Source organism: Phaethon aethereus (assembly GCF_964289735.1).
Source record: "Phaethon aethereus genome assembly, chromosome: 8".
NCBI lineage: Eukaryota > Metazoa > Chordata > Aves > Phaethontiformes > Phaethontidae > Phaethon > Phaethon aethereus.
In genome coordinates this window covers 28,337,432-28,353,905 of record NC_138584.1, presented here as the reverse complement: position 1 = coordinate 28,353,905, position 16,474 = coordinate 28,337,432, and the positions used below count along the sequence as shown (strand labels likewise).

General features: G+C 42.2%; 2 protein-coding genes across 4 annotated transcripts in view; one reads left to right on the top strand and one right to left on the bottom strand.

Moving 5' to 3' along the window:
* The window catches only part of NRDC (nardilysin convertase), a gene marked incomplete at its 3' end in the record, with an annotated part of 30,431 nt that extends 23,275 nt beyond the window's left edge, over window positions 1-7,156 (top strand). The window contains exons 23-31 of the mRNA XM_082002865.1: window positions 2,274-2,305; window positions 2,591-2,729; window positions 3,200-3,247; window positions 3,580-3,632; window positions 4,257-4,340; window positions 5,872-5,962; window positions 6,247-6,363; window positions 6,610-6,699; window positions 6,959-7,156. Of these exons, the coding sequence (XP_081858991.1) occupies window positions 2,274-2,305; window positions 2,591-2,729; window positions 3,200-3,247; window positions 3,580-3,632; window positions 4,257-4,340; window positions 5,872-5,962; window positions 6,247-6,363; window positions 6,610-6,699; window positions 6,959-7,156 (852 nt within the window). The remainder of the gene's footprint in view (window positions 1-2,273; window positions 2,306-2,590; window positions 2,730-3,199; window positions 3,248-3,579; window positions 3,633-4,256; window positions 4,341-5,871; window positions 5,963-6,246; window positions 6,364-6,609; window positions 6,700-6,958) is intronic.
* Window positions 7,157-8,640: 1,484 nt separating this feature from the next.
* OSBPL9 (oxysterol binding protein like 9) overlaps window positions 8,641-16,474 on the bottom strand; it is a gene marked incomplete at both ends in the record, with an annotated part of 64,682 nt that continues 56,848 nt past the window's right edge. For all 3 annotated transcript variants that reach the window (XM_082003032.1, XM_082003033.1, XM_082003034.1), the window contains 12 exons: window positions 8,641-8,715; window positions 8,823-8,958; window positions 9,384-9,475; window positions 9,809-9,887; window positions 10,788-10,928; window positions 11,039-11,102; window positions 11,481-11,591; window positions 11,859-11,943; window positions 13,402-13,576; window positions 13,826-13,911; window positions 15,375-15,493; window positions 15,758-15,870. In XM_082003032.1, the coding sequence (XP_081859158.1) occupies window positions 8,641-8,715; window positions 8,823-8,958; window positions 9,384-9,475; window positions 9,809-9,887; window positions 10,788-10,928; window positions 11,039-11,102; window positions 11,481-11,591; window positions 11,859-11,943; window positions 13,402-13,576; window positions 13,826-13,911; window positions 15,375-15,493; window positions 15,758-15,870 (1,276 nt within the window). The remainder of the gene's footprint in view (window positions 8,716-8,822; window positions 8,959-9,383; window positions 9,476-9,808; window positions 9,888-10,787; window positions 10,929-11,038; window positions 11,103-11,480; window positions 11,592-11,858; window positions 11,944-13,401; window positions 13,577-13,825; window positions 13,912-15,374; window positions 15,494-15,757; window positions 15,871-16,474) is intronic.

Sequence of the window (16,474 nt, the reverse complement as noted above, 5' to 3'; positions counted from 1 at the left end):
ACTCGCCTGTCATCTGACTTCTGTACTGGCTGTCTGGAGGCTCGCTGGTACAGGGCAGCTTTACCTCTAACAACTCGGGAGTGCTCGTCTGGAGAAGGGAGTCTGTAGCTGCCAATTAGAACAGAGAGGGTTTTTTTCAGGAATTTGGATTTAAAAGGCAGAGAGGGGAAAATGGAGAAACTGGTGGCTCATGGCTTAGACAGATTTACTCTTCGCTGGGTGAGGAACTGGCTGGATGGCGGAGCCCAGAGAGTTGTGGTGAATGGCGTTAAATCCGGCTGGTGGCCAGTCACAAGCGGTGTTCCCCAGGGCTCGGTTCTGGGGCCGGTCTTGTTCAATATCTTTATAGATGATCTAGATGAGGGAATCGAGTGCTCCCTCAGTAAGTTTGCAGATGACACCAAGCTGGGTGGGAGTGCTGATCTGCTGGAGGGTAGGAGGGCTCTACAGAGGGATCTGAGCAGGCTGGATCAATGGGCCAAGACCAACTGTATGAGGTTTAATAAGGCCAAGCGCGGAGTCCTGCACTTCGGCCACAACAACCCCATGCAACGCTACAGGCTTGGGGAGGAGTGGCTGGAGAGCTGCTTGGCAGAAAGGTACCTGGGGGTGCTGGTTGACAGCCGGCTGAACATGAGCCGGCGGTGTGCCCAGGTGGCCAAGAAGGCCAACACCGTCCTGGCCTGTATCAGAAATAGTGTGGCCAGCAGGAGTAGGGAAGTGATTGTGCCCCTGTACTCGGCACTGGTGAGGCCGCAGCTTGAATCCTGTGTTCAGTTTTGGGCCCCTCGCTACAAGAAGGACGCTGAGGTGCTGGAGCGTGTCCAGAGAAGGGCAACGAAGGGCTCTGGAGCACAAGTCCTATGGGGAGTGGCAGAGGGAACTGGGGTTGTTTAGTCTGGAGAAGAGGAGGCTGAGGGGAGACCTTATCGCTCTCTACAACTGCCTGAAAGGGGGTTGTGGCGACGAGGGTGTTGGTCTCTTCTCCCAAGTAACTAGTGATAGGACAAGAGGAAATGGCCTCAAGTTGCGCCAGGGGAGGTTTAGATTGGATATTAGGAAAAATTTCTTCACTGAGAGGGTGGTCAGGCATTGGAACAGGCTGCCCAGGGAGGTGATGGAGTCGCCATCTCTGGAAGTGTTCAAAAACCGTGTGGATGTGGCACTTCAGGACATGGTTTAGGGAACATGGTGGCGCTGGATTAATGGTTGGACTTGATGATCTTGAAGGTCCTTTCCAACCTAGTGATTCTGTGAAATACACCTGTAACCTGTTGCCCCTGCTGCTCCTGCTTTTTTTATTGTTTGGTGTATTGATATAGTTGATTGAGAAATTGCCATGGTGGTGCCACAGGAGGGGGCTCCCTCAAAGAACATTTATCCTGGAAGTTTGATTGCGGGCATGGTTTGATCAAACCTCACTGAGGTTCAGTCGCCTTCAGTCGTGTTAAACACCTGCAGTATTTATCAAAGTCTTCTACCCTGGGACTAAGTCACACATAGTTCTGTCAGGCTTTTAAAAATAGGGTTGTAATGGGGCTTAGCTCCATGTATCCAGCGCCACTGAGTGCCTGTGTGAGGCATGGGAGAGAAACCTTTTGCCATTATGATTTGTGCCAAGAAGTTTGTTTTAGCTGGTAGTGTTTGTCCTCAAGCTGTTTAAAGCCTCCTAAAGAAAATGTGCTAATGTCCTTTGGGAGGTCAGATTCTTGTCAGCTGGCCCTTCCTGAGCTGTGGAACAGAAGGAGGCCTGAGAATCTATCATGATTTGCTAAGAACCTTCGTGCAAAATGCTTTTATTGCTGCAGCATCTGTGTGAGCTAAGCTCCTTTCACAGTGTGGCACGTGCAACCCTGTAACTCCTACCCCAGTTTTACTGTTTCTCTTGCCTCCGCACATTTTGTCTACTTAAGCTCAAGAGTCTCCTTCCCAGAGCTCCACCTTCATGCACAAGGGAGGGGCCTTATCTCCTCCTGTGTCCACCCTTTGCTGTTGTGATGGCTGACGCTATTTCTCTGCCTTCTGCGTTCTCCGTGCGGAGAAGTTACAGGGCAAGAGGGCCTGGAGACACTGTTTGCTTTGCAGCGTGGTGCAGAGGTGGCCGGAGGGACATGGGATAGGGCGAGGGGGCAGGGACGTAGGTGGTGCGGCAGAACTTGCCTGTTCTTTGCTTGAGGGGTCACTTTCTCAAGCGATGCTCTGTGGTGTGTGGCTGTGAATTGGGGTAGTAGTTCTCTTCTAAATAAAACTTACATTAATGCTTTCTCTCCTAGGAAGCAAAGGATTTTCTGAATTACGTTGTTCAGTGAGTATCTCTTGACTCTTGCACCGCTCATTATGTGGAAACCATAGTCAAGTTTAGATTCTTTCCTGGAGGAAGGGATCAGGGTGGGAGAGATGCAGAAATTCCCTTCTCCCCTCCTGGATGCGGTGCTGCTGGTGTTTGCGGGAGCTGACTGTTCATCATGGCAGTTTAAGCAGGACATTGTTCTGGTTTGGGGAGAGGAAAGTAGTGTCAGACTGAGTGTTGTATTGGTCTTGGTTAAGATGTGATGGGTGTTTGACACACTGCTGTCTGTGCTCCCTTCAGAAAGCTCCAGTTCGCCCCTCTGGCCCATCCCTGCCCTGTTCAGTTCCGGGTGGTGGATTTGCCAAACACACATCTGCTCTGTAAGGTGAAAACCCTCAACAAAGGTGATGCCAACTCTGAAGTGACAGTGTATTACCAGGTAACGCGTTAGCTTGGTGTGTACTCGTCTATTCCCTCTGGTAACTGCTGATGCTACGGTTGTACTTACGTCAGCCTTGAGAGCAGTCTCTGGACAGGGATGTTGCAGAGAGTGCACCGAGACCTCGTGTGAGCGCTCACCCTGGGCCCAGGAGGCTGAGCCCAGGCAGGCTCTCACAGAGTGTAGCATTCCCCGAAACCAGCATCCTCCCCTCCTGGCCTGTGCTAGTGCGAATAGCTGGGTTTGTCCCTTGGTGGTTTCCTGGTGTCCTCACCACTGATCGCATGGTCAGCGAGCCCCTCCCCTCTCTGCTGAAGGCCCTACTGAGGCCCCCACGGAAAACAAGACTTTCCAGCTGTCCCTGCTGTGAATTGTAGTTCAGGCTGAGGTGTGTATGCCACAACTGTCACCTTGGTCTGAACCTCATTTAACTCCATGAAATCATCCTAAATTCTTCATTTTCTTTCTAGTCAGGTGCCAGGAACCTAAGGGAGTATACCCTTATGGAGCTGCTTGTGGTAAGTTCGAGTTTGTCCCTCCTAACTCATCAAAGTGCCTTCCTGAAAACAGTGCTTGGAGCTAAAATAAGGCCATGGGGCTAAGTGGTACAAAGGGGACAGCATGTATATATTGCTCACTCTGATGAAACTTGTGAGTGTTTGGGACAGGATCCCCAAACTGCTGCGGTGATGGACAGTATGGAAGACTGTTCGCTCACCTACCGACCTGCAGCTGGAAAGGCAGCACTTCAGTTGTTTTCCCATGTTGTGATCACGTTTCTGTATGGAGCCCGAGGGGCGGCTGCAGAGGAGCAGTGCTTCTGCTGTAACGCATTTGTGCTCCATTTCAGATGCACATGGAAGAGCCTTGCTTCGACTTTCTGAGAACCAAGCAGACCCTTGGGTGAGTTCACTGCAGAAGATCGCTCCTACGCACCTGATTTTGCCCTTCCCTAGTATTTTTACTCTGGAAACCCTTCCGGCACAGTGGCTAATTCTTCAGTTACTGTAATGGAAACAGCAACATAAACACATCAAGAGCAGCCATTGATACAAGCTGCAGCCAGGTTGCTTTTGAGTCCTATAAGAATTGCATCTCTTAGCAGTGTGTTAAGTCAGAATTATTCAGCATCAAGTTGTTCCTTCTACTTCCTAAATCAGCTCCCCATTCCCCAGGGCTGTTTTTACAGCGGCTCTGTGGTGCGTAACAGCCGCCCTCAAGGCACCCTTCTACTGCAGGAAACTGGAACAAGCTTTTCCCAGCTGTACGTCTGTCACTCTGATGAATTAGTCTGCAGGAACACAAACACAGATACTCTGCCAAGCTTAAAAGGGTTTCCCTAAAAATCAGAAAACGCTGAAGTGCAGTGATGCAGGAAATAAAGGAAAGATGACTATTGAGAATTTATATCTGAGATTTTTCTTTCTAAAGTACCAATGCTATTTCAGCTTATAGCATGTCCTGTAAATGAAAATTTAATTTGTGCTTGTGGAATGACTATTATTACCCCCCCTTTTCTTTTTTAAGATACCATGTGTACCCTACCTGCAGGAATACTTCTGGGATTCTTGGCTTCTCGGTCACAGTAGCAACCCAAGCAACTAAATACAAGTAAGTAAGCGTGTGCTCCGTGGTTAATGTTTGTCACCTCTGAGCTGCCAGCGCCCAGTTCTGGTGACCGTACTGCACCATGTCCACCACGTCCTCCCGGCAGAGGCTCAGGCAGCAGGGCCTGGCTGATGCAGACCAGCTCTGCTGGAGGATGTGTCTCGGGGACAGCCAGGGGACTGGAGGAATCAGCTGGCTGTTCCTTGCTGTATTTTGCTGTGCAAAGCATCTCGGTAAATGGTAGCTTTTGCTGCTGTCATCTGAGTAAGAAAGACTTCAGCACAGGAAATTTATGGCAACTGGTTTTAGAAAAGTCAAGCTTAACAAGGTGGCTAGTGGACCTTGCATGTATTTGGCACTGAACAGCTGAGCCTCATGGGATGTAGTGGGGTATCAGACTAACTGTGACCATGTTTACATGTTGTATTTTGTGTAAGTGGTGTATTTACACAGCAGCCAGCTGAAGAGTTACTACTGAGAGAGTTTCACTTAATCTTCTACTTTTACTGCTAGATCAGGTCACAGCTGACTTCAGTTTGCTTTTGCTTGAGCTTTTCTGTGCACCTGCTCTCATTTAAGAGTTCACACCTGTTTCAGGCCATGGAGGGTTGGTTTTTATTCTATGAGGGGAGTTATGGAAGAGCCCAAAGGGAATGTCAAAAAGAGTCCTGGCTTCAGCTCGTGACACTGCTGACAGTTGTGACATAGTGACTGAAAAACAACACTTAAATAAAGCAATAGCCTTTAAGCTACTTAAAAGCACAGCAGTCCTGACTTGAATGGGGAAAAGTAATCCAAAGGCTAAGTAAAATATCCCACAGCCCTTTTGAAGCTACTCTGCCAGGAAAGCTGAAGCTGTTGCCAAGTAAACCCTGTATAGCTGTTCTTGCGGCTCAGTTCCAGTGGGCAGGACAATATTGGGGTTTTGTTCAAAGCTGGGGCTAACTACAAGTATTTGACCTGCCACGGTTGAAGGGGTATATGAAAAATATGCAACTGTGTCAGTGAAAGTTTAATTAGCACAGGGTTCTGCTGCCACTTCCATTACTGAGGTCTGTGTCATCTGTGAAGGTTTTAGTGTTTCAGAAAACTCACAGTCCATCGCATCACATTATTTTTCTTTTTTTTTGCCTTAGTTTGAGAGAACATGACTGTTTCTGTGGAGGGCTCAGGACTGCAGCTGGGGTTCCCAAGAGAGCAGGCCCTAGCGCATGCTGCGGTTGCGTATGCCACAGCTTAGGGCCCTGACAGCATCACAGCAGCAGCAACTCCTGCTGCTGGGTTACCTAAAGTCCCTGTGTTTGAACAATACTTCATATAGCTAAAAATGAGCGTGCTGATGTTATGCCCCAATACTAGGGAAGATAGAAAAGGTGGTGTTCACAGTTGCGTGAGCTTTTCAGGGGAGGAGGGAAGTGAGCCTGTCTAAGCATTCCCTTGTCATTTGGGGGCTGCTCTGCTACTTTACCCCTCACTGTTGTTTTTTTTTCTTTTTCCTGCCTAATTTAATTAGTTAACTAACTCTCTCTTTCAGTTCTGAATTGGTTGACAAGAAAATAGAGGAGTTTCTTTCTTGCTTTGAAGAGAAAATCAAGCATTTAACTGAAGATGCTTTTAGCACCCAGGTAAACTTCATCTTGAAAAGCTCTTCCTTGAATTGCTAAATGACACCTAAACTGGAGGATTTGGTTACATCTATCTGGCATTTCTGAGGTCTTTGGGTTAGAGGACTCACCTTTAAATCCTGCCTCTTACTCTGTTCTTTCTCTAAACGTTTCTCTCTGTCCCTTTACAGTTAAGTCTGAAAGCACTGAATTACCTTGTTAATGTAACTTTCAGTGAATGTGATGGTAAATAAAGGTAGTTTTAAACCCTTTGGACCTAATTGTGTTGTCTTTTTGAAACACAGGTTACGGCTTTGATAAAACTTAAAGAATGTGAAGACTCTCATCTTGGAGAAGAAGTAGACAGGAACTGGAATGAAGTTGTGACGCAGCAGTATCTCTTCGACAGGCTTGCCCGTGAGGTTAGTGGTCCCTCATTGTTAAGCGATGCCCCGTGGAACCCTCACACATCACCTTTTGCAGCACTTTTAAATGCAAAGCGTAAATCATGGGCTTTATGGTACTAGAAACACACTGATTCTAAAATGGTGCTATTTTGAAAAGGTTCTTCTACCTAACGGAATATAGTTTGCAGAGAAACCATTTTCATGTTTAAAATTACTTGAATCAGCACTGTGCTACTTAAACCTCATTCCTGTCGGTTTCAGATTGAAGCTCTGAAGTCTGTTACAAAATCAGATCTGGTCACCTGGTTCCAAGCTCACAGAAGCAACAAGAAGAAAGTGCTCAGCGTACATGTGAGTGTTTGGCAGCTCCGTGGTGCCAACTTTTGAAATGCCAAACTTTGATAACCTCAGAGAGCTCAGGAAGGCTGTGGTAGAAGAGCTCTGTAATCCAACTGTTAATGTGGTGGTTATCGACATTACTGTTTGTATTTTCTACATTTCTAATTATTAACAACCATTGTTTGAATTGCATTTAAGTATCTCTATTTAGTGGCAGGGCAGATGAACAGTGAATGAGAGCCAAATTTCTTCTGTGGTACCTTTTTTTCAGGTGGTTGGATATGGAAAACACGAAGGGGACTCAGAGGTTACAGCTGTCTCAGAAGTACAGAATTCTTCATCTGGTGAAATACCTCATCTTATTTTCTTGCCCCCGTCTTCTCTGATGACTAATGTTACTTCCATCAAAGACATCAAAGCGTACACATCAACTCTGAATGTTCTCCCTTACCATAAAATATTAAAATAAAAATGACATCTTGCCCTGCAGTGATGTGTAATACAGGTGCTTTCTGCAATGTAAACATTACAAACCTATTCTTATTAAAACAGGGCCGTAGTGTTAGCTGGGATGAAGATGTCCTCAGATGCTGAGGAAGCTTTCCTCAAGCAAGCTTCCAGCCAACCTTTCTCATGAACCTCCCACGTTCGTTAGAAACAGGCACAGCCCTGACTTCTAGCTGGAGCGAAGGGGGAGTTTCCCCCACCACCAAAACGATGCCGGGTTCGCCACTGGAGCTGGGGGCTGCGCCTTTTTGCTCAGGCTCTTGTGCATTATTCCCCCAGTGCTGTAGCAGTCGCTCAGCAGCGGCTTCATCTCCACCTGGAGGAGCTACAGCATGGGTGGAAGGGTAAAAAAAGCCTAAGGCTTCAAGCTCACACTGCTTGTGGGATTTTTTTTTTTCCCCTGTATGCACAACATAACATAGACAAAATTGAGATGAAATCAAATAAAAGCTAGATTTAACTGTGAAAAGAAAAATAGTTTGATTGCTACATATAGCTATTTAACCATTTTTTAACTTAAGGCAAAAGCACAGAAATGCAAAGATTCCCCAAGTGCTGGCGAGCTAGTAGAGAAGCAAGGCTGGATGTAGATTCCAGGAAAATTCTGCTGTGGGTGCTGCAAATTCTGCTCCTTTTGCTAATTCATTAACTGCTTTAAGAAGTAAGTTTAGCTAAGAGGATTCCCATGGGGAAAAAAAATACTACTAATACATTTCACAGAAAACAACTGATCATCACTCAGCTGAAAAACACAGTCTTGCTGCAAAGGTTTATTATGAAATAAATAAAAAGTCCATAAGAGAAGTTTGAAAAATCTATTTTATGAAGCTTTAAGATGCACTGAGTAGAATTATGTATGGTTACATTTTCATCTCAAAATAACAAAGTTATTTTGGGCAAGACACTGAGATGCCAAAAGAATTGATTATCATACAGGTGGAAGATAACATTTATGTAGCATTTTCTAACAAATTGTCCCCTCAAAGGAATCCTCATATTTACAAATTGCAAACATTAGCTAGATTTAAATGACGCCTTGCATTTTGTTTCTTGGTTTTTAAATATGTAGGACCCAGGAATATTACGCAACTGATACCAATGCCACGGCCTTCACAGTGGTTATACAAGGCGAATACGCTGCGCGGCCCAGGTGCCGCATGCTTTAGAAGCATCGGTAAGAGGGCTCCAGCTGCCCGCCTTTGAAGCCTGAATACACGACCAGTATAGCAGAGTCCAATGTAAGTTACTGCACAGCCAAGACGTTTCTTGTTTATTTAATTGCTTTATCTGCATCAGTAAGTCCAGTATCCCTGAGATAGGAACCACTGTAGTTGGAGGGGTCAGGTACTCCAAACGGTACATACGTGATAACTGATGACTATCCTGGTATCAGATGTAAACTTTGCTAAGCCAAGGCTTGAATGTTTTCTGGTTTTAGAACCCACTTTAATGTTTACTGGCAGCAAGTCGTTTCAATAGCGGCTCATCGTAAACCCAGCATTCTCCATCTTCATGGAATAACTAGAAAAAAGGGAATAAGCAGATGTAAGCTTTTCATGACTAAGTTGGAAAGGAACAAATGTGACAGGTTAGAGGGCATTTATTTACACTGTTCGAATAAAGCTCACCCTTGTTTCCCATGAGGTCTCATTCTCCTTTCTGGCTCTGGCTTCAGCTCTTTGTCTTTCTTCAAGCGCGTGCTTTGCAGCTGTGGCTGCATCGATGTCTCTAATTTTTAAGTTGTAGGTTACATCCTTCCATAAGCTTAAAAAGGAAATGTGAATGGAGACTGCTTTATAGAAGCAAAGTGCTACAAGGCTGTAGAAACATATTACTGGCTATTAGTCATCAATATTTGACCTGAGGTAGGTCTCACTTCTTGAAAGAGCAGAAAAAACCCAATCTGTATTAAACCACAACTGCACTGTCTATTGCCAGTGAAGCTCTCTATACCTCTCTGGAACGTTTGGTCCCGATGATGTGAGGGAGCACTACAGGTTTCCCCTTCCCAATTAACACCTGAAGCTGCTTGTACCTTGGCTCTGTCGTGCAGCAAAGGCTAACAAGGAGCACAGTTCATCCATGCAGTGAATGGATTAATTATATCATTAGTCAGGCTGTGTACTGCAAATGGGTCTAACTACAAAAAAAAAAAAGTCTTAATTTGCCCATTTAACTAAAGTTCTTACCAGCGAGACTCAAAGTCGTCTTGGTCCTCCAATTTCCTTACCTTCTTCTTAATTGTAGGCATTTTCTTGGTATCTATAAAGACAGCATTCTCCTACAGAGTGAGATTAGGGAAAAAAAAGTAAATAAAAATCTTTATCTGGACTTAAAATTTAAATACCCTCACACTCTTAGTACACTGGTTGTCAGAAAATACATGAGAAATGTCATTCTCTAGATTCTGTTCTTGCTATAAAAATGAAGTTACTTTAAAAATTCAGGACTTTTATCCCAAATTCAGCGTTCTTGTGGTCTTTGGGGCAGATTCACAGGAGTTCCCAACTACTAATGTTTGTTTGAAAAACGAAACAAAAAACCCCACAAGACACAACTCTTTAAGCACAATCTTCCATTTCTGATGAAAAGGAAAAAAAAAAAGCTGCTTTACCCCTGTTGTGTGTTTTGCGTACATGACGCCATTCCATTCTCCTTCAATTGAGCAGAAGGGTTTCTTGTCATTAGGAGAACTGAATAGAAAGAAACAGTCATTTCTCAGTTGTATTACAGTAACTGAAAGACCCAAAGGGATCAAAACTTTATGCTAGCTGCTGTACAGTCTGTTTTATATCAGCCCTTAAAATGTCCATCACCAACACAGAAAAGACGACTGTTCCATTTACAAGTGAGAAGTTTTGCATGAATTGGTTCAACTGGATAAACCTTAAAAGGAAGCGCTGTTCCAGGATAAGACAGGTCTTGCTTTAGGGCTGTATCCGCATTTAGAGTTCAGGAACCTAATCTTTCCAAACAGATCTACAGCGATAAGTTTAAGTTTAAAAAGGTTTCACAAACTCGTAGCTTCTTCCCTGGACTATTGGGAAACAGAAATACGAGTTCACGAATGACATCTATCAATGTCTGTCAAGAAGTGATTTAAAGCCAAGTTATGAACCTCATTTTGTCAGCATGACTTACTGACATTACAGCAGATCTCCAAATAAGATGAGAATTGCCACAGAATTCTCTGCTCTGGGCATGTGAGTCTAGCCAAAATCTGCCAAAACACAGATAAAAATAAATACGTAAAAGTCTGCAGCAGAACGTTGATGACACGCTGTGAACTGCAGTATTACAAGGCTTGCTTGCTTCAGTATTTTTATTTTAGGAGAGATAATAACTGAGAAATTTCGGACCATTCCTTTTGGTCCACAGCTGAGAATGTTTTAGAGCAGGATGAGGTAGGGCACAGGCCTAGGCAGGTTTCCCCTCTGAAATCTTGGCTGTAAAATGGCATCCCGTGACAGGTAATTGTGAGCTAAGGTAGTGCGTGTAGCTGTTCCAGTATTTTACACTCCTGACCGTCTTGAAAAAACACTCTCAGCATTTAAGTAGAGAAAAAGTGAGATTAACTGAAGAAAGCTGCTTACAAAATTTCAGCTGTAACTCTGTGCTTCTTTCCTCCATAGAATGGTTTTGTGTGGAACACGATGGAAGCACTATAACCTGTCTTTGAGCAATTAATACTGCATTCTCCACCAAGTTCTATCCATGGCACAGTGAGAATAGACCTGCAATTATAAATATTTGTATATATTTATGACCCCTTAACCTATAAATATTAAGCATGACATATTACAAGGCATTAAAAATGAAAATGCCAAATAGAGCATTTACTTGCCTTCCATAACCATTTGGAAAGGTCAAAATATAGTGTTCATCATAATCTAGGCATGTGACACACCCTATCAAAGAAAAATAAAAATAGATTTAAAAAGCATCCAGCAAAACCTCTGCAAAACCTTTAATAACGATCTCCCACAATAATTCACTAAAAACAGGTACCATAAAAAGGAGAGATGACCAGCTTTTTTTCATCAATGCTGAGAATGCCTAGCTTCTTGAGAAGGCAGAGACAGTTGTATTTACACAAAAAACTGGGCCCCAAGTGATTTCAGTGCACAAAGTGTGCAGAAGGAATCTCTGATTCCTAGATACAAAAGCTCTAGTTACACAAATTCAAACATTCCTTATGTTTAATAGGATGACTTTAAAAAATCCTGTAAAAGTTTCAGTTGCATAATGTACATTTCTCTGTTATAGTTAAATTTACACACGCATACCTTGCCCTATGTTATGAACCCCAATAGACATTCCTAAGAATTTTGACTTGGTCCATATGTGAGCATTGAACTGTATCCTCTTGCTAAAACACTCTGCGTAAAATGCTGAAACTGAAGAAAAAAGGTATTAAAAATTGCAGCAGAAGACATTAATACCATTGTTTCCAAATTCATTCATCAGAAAATACCTCAAAGTGCCTCATACTTCTGTGGCAACAGAGTTTGCAATTTGTTTCTCTCAAAAACAGTTTATAGAGAAAACCATCAGCTTTCAACTTTGGAGAGAAAAATGTAAATCCAAGACTTAAACCAAGAGCTGACTTTGCTGTCGCTCCTATCCAGATGCCATCTCTATTAGCAAAGTTATTGTCAACTTACTTGGAGGATGATGAGAGACCTGCTCTGCGACAAACGTTACGCTGCTTTTACTGACCCAAGGAACCGGTCCTTCTGAAACTGGTTCCTGCATGAGAGTAGAGAGCATTTTCATCACTGACAGTGTTTACAAAACACCGGATGCTTCCAAGAGCAGTTGCTTCCATGTTTAAAGGCTTCTATAAAAATGTATTGCAGTGATTTTAATGTATTTGTCAGTTTGCTAATTTGATGGGCAATAACCCTTCACTCCTGAAGCTATGATGCTTTCTAAAGAACATGCAGCTTCTACTCTCTTGTTCTTAAGTATAGATGTATCTGGAGATGCCCCCAGAGACAACAGTTAAACTGAAAGTGTCTTGTATAAACCCAGTTACAAAGTAGTATTTAAATCCACCTAATTTCTTATTAACTAATAAGAAATGGGTGGCAGAAATTGTTTCCATTTTTGCTTCTGATAAAGTCTGTTATGCATATTAATAATGATCAGATTAAATGTGTCACAAAACCATAAACCAACATTCATTTCCTGTGGCAAATCATGAAAAGTACAATTCAGCATTAGAAGCAATGGCAGCACAAATACAATATTGTCTTTATGCCAGCAAACGAGAGTCCAAACATTCACCCCTGAAACAAGAGAAAGAGCAAGAAACTAATTACCGGGGGCGGGGGTGGGGGGGGAGCAAATTAAATGGAAAAAAAACATGGTTTATATCTAAATAATCACGTTTAGATATACTACGCTGAAGCTACATGAAGTATCTCACAACAGCATTTCCCACATCATTCTTTGCAACTTCCCAAGGTGAGAAGCCTAAATGAAGTGTTAAAAAAGTAAAAAAAACCAAAAAAACAAAAACACGCCCAAAAAACAACCAACAACACTACAAAAAAGCCCACACCAGGCTGAACTGCAAGTGCTAGAGCTTTTCTCTAGAATCAGTGGGGCACTGTGTTGACACACGTAAGTCTGATTAATCCTTCAGTCTCATTGAAACTTGGGCAAGTAAGAGAAAAGCTCATATGCTGATAAATGATTTCAGATTACAGGACTGACACTACTGTTACTGTGTCCTTCACCTCACCAGACATACTCCAATAAAGCACAAAAGGAAGAGTAGTGGCCAGGCACAGATGCACAGCTAAAATATCCAAGCTCAGAATCCAAACTTCAAAAGTCTACAAAAAGATTTTAAAAGGTCCCACTGTGAAAAACGCAAGGGTTTAAGAGAATGATTAAAAAAAAAAAAAAAACACAGACCTTTGGAGAGAAAGGAATTTATACTCAGTGCTATGAAACATTTTCAACATGTCAAATAGTTCTTAAAAAAGTAATAGCTCAAATTTTGTCATGCAAGTATTTTAAACTTGTGTCCAAAGAAAAGGAGGGGGGTATGGGGGGAAATCAGTTAAGAAATTGCCATAGTTTGTCAATGTTACTACTTAAACATAGCATAAGCCATTTCAGTCAGTAAATTAATAAAGCTTTGGGAATTACTTGCATGCATTCTAGGCACCAAAAAACATACCACAAGAAACTAACCATATCGTCTTCACCTTCAGTGCCTGGTAATACCCAGTGACATCGGAAGATCTCACCCAAAATGGGATTGTAAGGCTTTTTAGCAACTGAGCCTTTTCTTCCTGCATGAAAAGCTGAGAGGTACCATTTAACCACTTGAACCATTCGTTCCTTTGGATCCTTCTGGTCGCTAATGCTACATGGGCCAAAAGAGAGAAAAGAAGGGCAGACAAAATGAAATACAAGCAGGTACACCTCAAATACAGGGAAGCTTTTTGGATGTTTGATTGTTTTACATCTAAAAGTTTGACTACTTTGACTATTTTTCAAGTTTAGATCAAAATACAAGCAATAGTCTTCGAAACTACCAACTTACTTTTGGCAGCCCACGTGGGCCATAAACAATATCAGGACTAGTTAATGCTCTACTTTAAAAATCAAATACCTGACAAATAAGTCTGGATGTGCAAAAAAGTCAGCATACATTTCCAACAGTGATCTTCTTTCCAGGATAAAAGTTGGAAGAACCACCTGGGTGAAGAAAAACAACTCTTATAGATCAAGATACTTTAACATCCTGCACAAAAGCATTCTACGTACTGACTGTAAAGAGCATAAAAAGCACCCAAGGCTTCGTGTGCCTGTAAGCTGACGTGTTCTCAACCTTACCAATGACTTCTGACATATGCAGGTCAGATGGTATCTTCTATAAAACCAAAGATTTAAGAGAAACTGTCTTGTCTCATGTATATTCTATGCCCACTTAGAGCATACCCAGCTGCATGGCTGAGCTTATCAAAAGCTGCTCTTAATTACAGTTACACTGACTATTTAATTCCATCTATATGTACACTATCAATTTTCAGTTACAGTAAAAATCTCATTCCATGCAGTCACATCGTCTTATGGAACTCTATCAAGCTGAAGGTTAATCTCTTCCCTCCTACTTGTCTTCCCCAACAGCACTTGCAGGTTGCATTCTTGTGGCTCTGCTGTCCGCTTCAGTGTGGTACAGACCACAGTTGAAAGCAGCGCTGAATACTGCTGTTGACTTTTAAAGTGATGTAGACAAGGTGCTTGCTCATGAAGCTCCCTGGCAGCTTAACTTGAGATCGGTAATTTTCAACTACTCCAGGAGTTCCCAAAACAGACATTTTGGATCAATTCCTATTCAGAACTGCCAGAAACCTTCTGAGGTTTGCTTGTGAGCTGCTGGCTATTTCTCCAGACAAGTTTTAGGTTTATCTTTTTATTGTCTGTTGTGAGTTCCAGACTGGACAGTTAAAGTCATCCACTTGAGGAAGCTAATGATAGGATTGATCTCTCCTACTCTTTTTCAATCTGGAATTACTTGATTACATTTAACCAAGCTGCCTAGAAAGATCAACACCTTCAGAATGCTGTTCATTCAACCTTAAGATAGACACCAATATGAATCACATTAATGAAAAATCCAACTCTTTACTTGCCGGACCTACATGTAGCATTTTAAAATACACAAGCAACTTACTCAACAAGATACCAATTAAGCAAAGCATTTCACTACAGGCTTAATTCCCCTTTTTATTTATGACTTGCTGAATGTCACCATACACTGGGATCTTGTAGATCTTTTTCTAGAAAGCTGAAGACAGGAGAAACATTACTACTCCATGGAGAAACATTACTAGTGCATACAGCAATCGTCTTATCTCAGCTTTACACGCCCTCCAAGAATTAGGTTCAAAGAGAACAACAACAAACAGCTACTTTCCATAGCAAACTATTTTCCCAAACAGATTTTAGCAGTTGGATACATTTATTCAGCATTCATTTTTCCCTTCCCAGTACGAACTCTTAATTAAAAAAAAAAAAATACCGTGCTAAAGAGATTATAGCTTAACTAGCTCTTAGAGCAAATAAACAATTAAATTATTACTTCGACATTGAACTGATCTACACAGAATTCAGGGATTAGTCTCCCTCCCTTCCCCACAAACAATCAGGACGTTTACCTTTGTTAGATCCATTCCTAATCTAACTTGTGACAACAGATGCATAATGACACTCTTATGTTCTTCCACTGATTCTCCTTCCCCATCATCATCTCGATCATCAGGAGGATCGAAGAGATCTGCAAAGACCAAATTGTTTTTGTTTGTCTCTAAACCTTCAAAGACTGTATTTAATTAGCATATATATTAGCTGTCAAATAGGTCTTATTTGTAAAATAAGGGTTTTTAAATCCTACAATTCATTCCATAAGTAAAGAAACAGTAGAGAAATCATTTTCTGTAAGTCCCTTGTCATATATATAATCATACATATATTGACACAGTTTACACACAGATTAACAATCTCAAGAGCTCCCTCCTGAAAGTTCACACACTCCCCTTACCAGCATCATTTGTCCCATTAGACATGGAAGAATTGAGGGACTCTGTGGTATCCGGACGTTTCAGACTACTTCCTGTGCTGCTCCGAGTCAGGACTGCAGCAGATCCTGAAGAACTAAAGAGGAGTAGTAAATTCTCACAATTCACAATGAACTAATTCAGACCAAATTATAATAATTTGATATACATAGACAAGGAGTTTCCTGATAGACATTAATATATGTGCTGCATGCTAATTCACCGAAAACGTAAACCAGACTGTAGCTGAATGAATGGGAAAGCCTGCAGTCTGAGATAATAACACCTGATGACGTAAAACAGCTGACTAACTCCTCTTTGAAATGTGTAGCATCTCTTAAAATTAGTTTTCCAATTCATAAAAAAGAAGAGTAAATAAAGATTTTGGGAAAAGGCAGTCAACTTCCAAAAATTTCTTTCAGTAAATGTGAGAGGGAGTTGGCTATTTACCTAAGGCTGCAACAAATGCATGTGAAACACACCACAGCCTCAGCTCCTACCTCTGAGCTGGTGGCTTTAAAAGTTTGGTTTACATTAGAGTTTTGTCAACTTATATACCTGATGGAACGGGAAGGAGCAGAGGAGAAAATGGCATCCCTCACAAGACAACTGTGCTGAGGGATGGGGTAATCTTACTCTGTTACACAGAGTGCCTTTTCTGCCCTTTTTTTTTTTTTTTTTAAAAGCCAGTGTGGCTTTTT